General features: G+C 36.6%; 1 protein-coding gene across 2 annotated transcripts in view; it reads right to left on the bottom strand.

The window, feature by feature from the left end:
- Positions 1-1,704: 1,704 nt before the first annotated feature.
- VEZT (vezatin, adherens junctions transmembrane protein) overlaps positions 1,705-4,340 on the bottom strand; it is a 129,638-nt gene continuing 127,002 nt past the window's right edge. For both annotated transcript variants that reach the window (XM_019515066.1, XM_019515065.1), the window contains exon 12: positions 1,705-3,675. In XM_019515066.1, the coding sequence (XP_019370611.1) occupies positions 3,086-3,675 (590 nt within the window). In that variant the 3' untranslated portion in view covers positions 1,705-3,085. The remainder of the gene's footprint in view (positions 3,676-4,340) is intronic.

A 4,340-nucleotide genomic window follows, 5' to 3' on the forward strand; every position in this document is an offset into this window, starting at 1 on the left:
CAAAAACAAATCCTAAAAAGTAAGAGCTCTTTTCTTATTTAGTTTTCATTCTCCAATCCTTAAGCCAAAGGACACAGGGGCACAGTACCTCAACAGTCACAATATACTAACCTGGGTCTTGAGTTCTACAGCAGACTCTTTCATATGCTTTTTTTTTTTTTTTTTTTAACTATAGAAATAAATGAAAATGGATAGGACACCTAGCAGATTTTTGGAAACTACACTTGGACACACAGGCCTTTCCACAGACATCATCACGAGGAAATCTGGATTACAACAGAATCTATTTATATGTAGCTGGAAACTGGTTATCAAATCAAATAAAGTTATCAAAGTAACTGATTATCAAATCTAATCCCATTCTTTATCTGAAGTAGATTTTTAACAAGATTCTTTTGCAGGGAGGAATTACATCAATATCAATTCAAATAAATTACTCAACAGGTCGGCTTTGTATGGAATCCTAAATGGATGCAATGCGAGAAATGGGCAGCCACACAGAAAAGGAATGTGTTATTTTCAAGAACACACAAAGTTTGTCCATTTTATTTGTATTTAATAGCCAGTTCATTTGCTTACACAAAACATATTGGTTTGAAGGAAAAAAAATATCTAAAATGACGAGCTCCAAAGATCTATTATTTTCTCACACAAACTGCTAACACCAAATGACCAGCAATTGTTCATTCTTTGGGTTGTTTGCCAGGCTTGCAACAAAGAAAATGTAAAAGCTACTGCCTCAATATAGAGGTTTGGATCTACTTTTGCTGTAAGGCTAAGCATCTGTAGCTCCCATTTAAATCATCCGAGAATAGTGACAAATCAGACCACAGAAAATTTTGCAAGAATCAAATCACAACAGCTTACAGTCAATTTGAAGGATATTGGATCCCACGATTCAAATTTGGGGAAAAAATAACACTGAGATACACAGTAGGTCACAAAACGCTGGTGGGTGCATTGGTGGGATAAAGTCAGTTACAAAATAAAACTAGATAATATGAACAACTAGCTAAAAACAAAAAAAACCCAGGGCACTTGGTGAAGTCAAGGTTCTCAAGTCAAGGACAAGGAAGACACCTTTTTAATTAGCACTGACAGTCTCCCAACTCTATCTATTCAGTTGTTCTAAAGAACCATCATATTGAAAATGATATCAAGAACTCCATTTTCTCAGTAGATCACTCTCTGGCCTTGAGTAGAACAAACTCTACTACTTGACAGGATGCTTGACTGCTGCATACATCGTAGTTGAGCAAATACCACATTTCTGCAAATCCTCCCCAGATACAATTCATTCTACATAACTTCTACCTACCTACATATACATAAGGGCATAGAAAACAGAATCACAGGCTAATGAAACATGTTAATACATTCTCCTCCCACAGTCTTTGTGCAAGAGAAGTACAAAACCAGGAAGAAAACAGTTTATATTGTGCAAACAATAATTCAAACCCACATGCTCCCTCTATTTATATTATCCTTATTTAGGGGTTGTGAAATGTCATATATTTATATTCACAGCCTTTTCTCCTAATCACTACCAGAGTAGGAGAAATGGTGCATGGCAGGATTTGTCTTGCCACATAATGGTCAAGAAATTCTGTTTCAGGAACAGAGACATTCATTGAGTTCCCTTGTCTCCCCCTTCCGTTGTGGCAGCACAATACCCTCAGAAATGGTGCTGCCTTTGAGTCCATACTGCTTCATACTCCTACCACAAGCTGTCAGCCAGTGTAGAGAAGAATTAACAAGAGCTGTTAATGGGGTGATTTCTGATTGGAAATCTGTTTCACTCAGAGCCATGGAACCCTTACTTGGGAGATGCATCAGAGGGCTGTATCAAAGCACCCACTGAAACCATGGCTCTCCCCTTCTCTAGAGGGGTGCCTTTTTCCAGGGCAGAGCTACTTTCCACATCAAAGAACTAATACAGGCCTATATTGAATGTTTCAATTTAGATTTCAACTGGGTTACAAGATACAGCTTAACTAGAATGGAGTAAGTTCATGGTCTCTGCTGATTTCTTTATCAAACACGTTATCAAAAGAAAAGTGAAACAACATTAGAAAATAGCAGCTATGACATCTAAACAAAATTACTGTATAACCTTAAAGAAACTACTCATTTAACTTAGCCTAAGAATTTACTCCAGGACATGAATAGAGATGTACAACAAAACATATACAGCACTGTGTTTTGTAACCCTGTGCAAATAATCTAAGTTAAACTTTATATTAAGATTCAGTTTACAAAGGGCCAATGAACAATTAATAGGTGTTTTAATAAATCAATAATCAACTGCTAATCAAGTCCAACAAGTTACTTCTAACCATCTATAGTACTTTCTACTAATGTGTTTATAAATTTTCTATAACACATACTAAAACTTTCTATAATGCAATTATAAACTCTTATCAATCATCTATTCACCCTTTATTAACTATATTTGGAATCTTTATATGATATGCAGCTAAATTCATACTACTTTAGCCCAATATCCCAGGACATATACATTATTAGGTTTTTCATGTTTTTATTTAAAATTTAGCTTCGGGAGCATTCTTAGTCTTGAAGTTACAAATACCTAATATAGTTAACCCAAATACAGAAGACAGTAAAGATGAAGGAAAGGTGGTAGGGAGGATCACACAGTACAGTTTACGTTCTTCAGACAGAATCACTTTGACTATTTCTGTTATAACTGATGATGCTATGACAAGTAAAATCATGAAATGAAAAATGGAGTCTGCTAAAAATGAAAGCAAGAATGTTCTCTTCTTTTTAGGAAAAAAAAGAAACATATAAATAAATAAACATAAAATATTTATGTTCCAAAACCCATTAGTATCATCAGGAGGAGATACACAACTATTCTTTGGGTCCACACACTATAACTCCTTAGCTTACCTGCATATCATCAAAGTACTTGGCAAACCCTACTGAGTGTGTCAAATACAGGGAACAGTACATATTACATTTCTGTCTCTGTTTCTGCCAGCCGGTATGTTTTTCTCTAAGCCCAAGCCTTGGCTATTCCCAACACCTGCTTTTTATGGAATTCAAGTAGGCAATGCATTGTTTAACCAAGTTCATCAGGGACTTTTAATGCTTCTCCATTTTCAGAGACTGTGCCTTCATCATTGTTCTCTTGCATATGATTTTCACTGTCCTGCAACTCCTCTTCCGCCTTCTCCTCATCTCCAAAAGTCTGTTCTTGCATTGTAGTAAAAGTAAGTGATCTGGCAGCAACCTGTGCAGCTAGACCAGATGTAAAGTTGAAATCTGTTGATATATGGAGCTGAGCCAGCCTATGTCTGATGGAGGATTGTAATGCATCTCTTAGAGGTGTCTGTGAAGTCTCCAGTCCATCCACAATGGGTAGTATGGATTCTTCACCTTCACCTTCACCCTGATAACATGTTCTTTTTTCAGCCACTGGAGATGCACCTTCCCCAGGAGCAATGTCTTTGTTTTCGACCGTTACTGGATCTTCAAACAAATATTCAGTCCTCCTTTTCTCAGTGGCATGTGGTTTTGCATTTGAGTCTCTTTCTTCAGAATCATCACTACCTTGGATGCCATCCTGTTTTCCTATATCTGAATTCATAGGTGATTCCAAATTATTTATGGGTTCCACTGGTTCTACAGGAGACAAGGGTTTCACCGCAGCTTAAAAAGGGAAAAAAAAATTAAAAGATAACTAAAAGTAAACTGACACACACAATTCACCTATTTGTGTCTTATGTGTAAAATCTGTGTTTTCTGACCAGAATGCTGAAGACGCAACGTGATGGCTTCTAGTATGGACTACCTTTTAAATATCACAAGACATATGTAAAAATGGCCTTGCATAAAGATGATATACGTTATGGAAGTTACAAGCAAAATCAGTTGCTGCACTGCACACAAATTTGAACTTTCTTCCATAAATAGCAGGTATCTAATTAAGATAACTATACATAATAAAAAGGATCTCATATGCAGTAACTTATTTTATACATCACAACATATAAATAAGACATGTATCCATACAGTAGGGTAAGTTGTTCGTGCAAATAAACATGGTTTAATTTATCCTTTCTTCATGTTAGTAGCAACAGTGAGTCCCACTGCCAGCAATGGGATGCTTGCCAGAAAGTCTCTCCACCCAGTGTTAGGTGTTAGTACAACACGATACAATCACTTCTTGAAGAACAGGCATCTTTCTTTTTAACAAAACGATAGTGTCCATTTCCAAGAAACAGATCCCTAAACTGCAGTAGCTCCATTAGAGTAGCAGCACGAACATACATAAGAGCAGCAACAGCAGGTCCCCTTGTGGCATTTCCCTTCCT

The sequence above is a fragment of the Gavialis gangeticus genome, unplaced genomic scaffold, assembly GCF_001723915.1.
Source record: "Gavialis gangeticus isolate Ggan-Ray unplaced genomic scaffold, GavGan_comp1, whole genome shotgun sequence".
NCBI classification, from domain to species: Eukaryota; Metazoa; Chordata; order Crocodylia; family Gavialidae; genus Gavialis; species Gavialis gangeticus.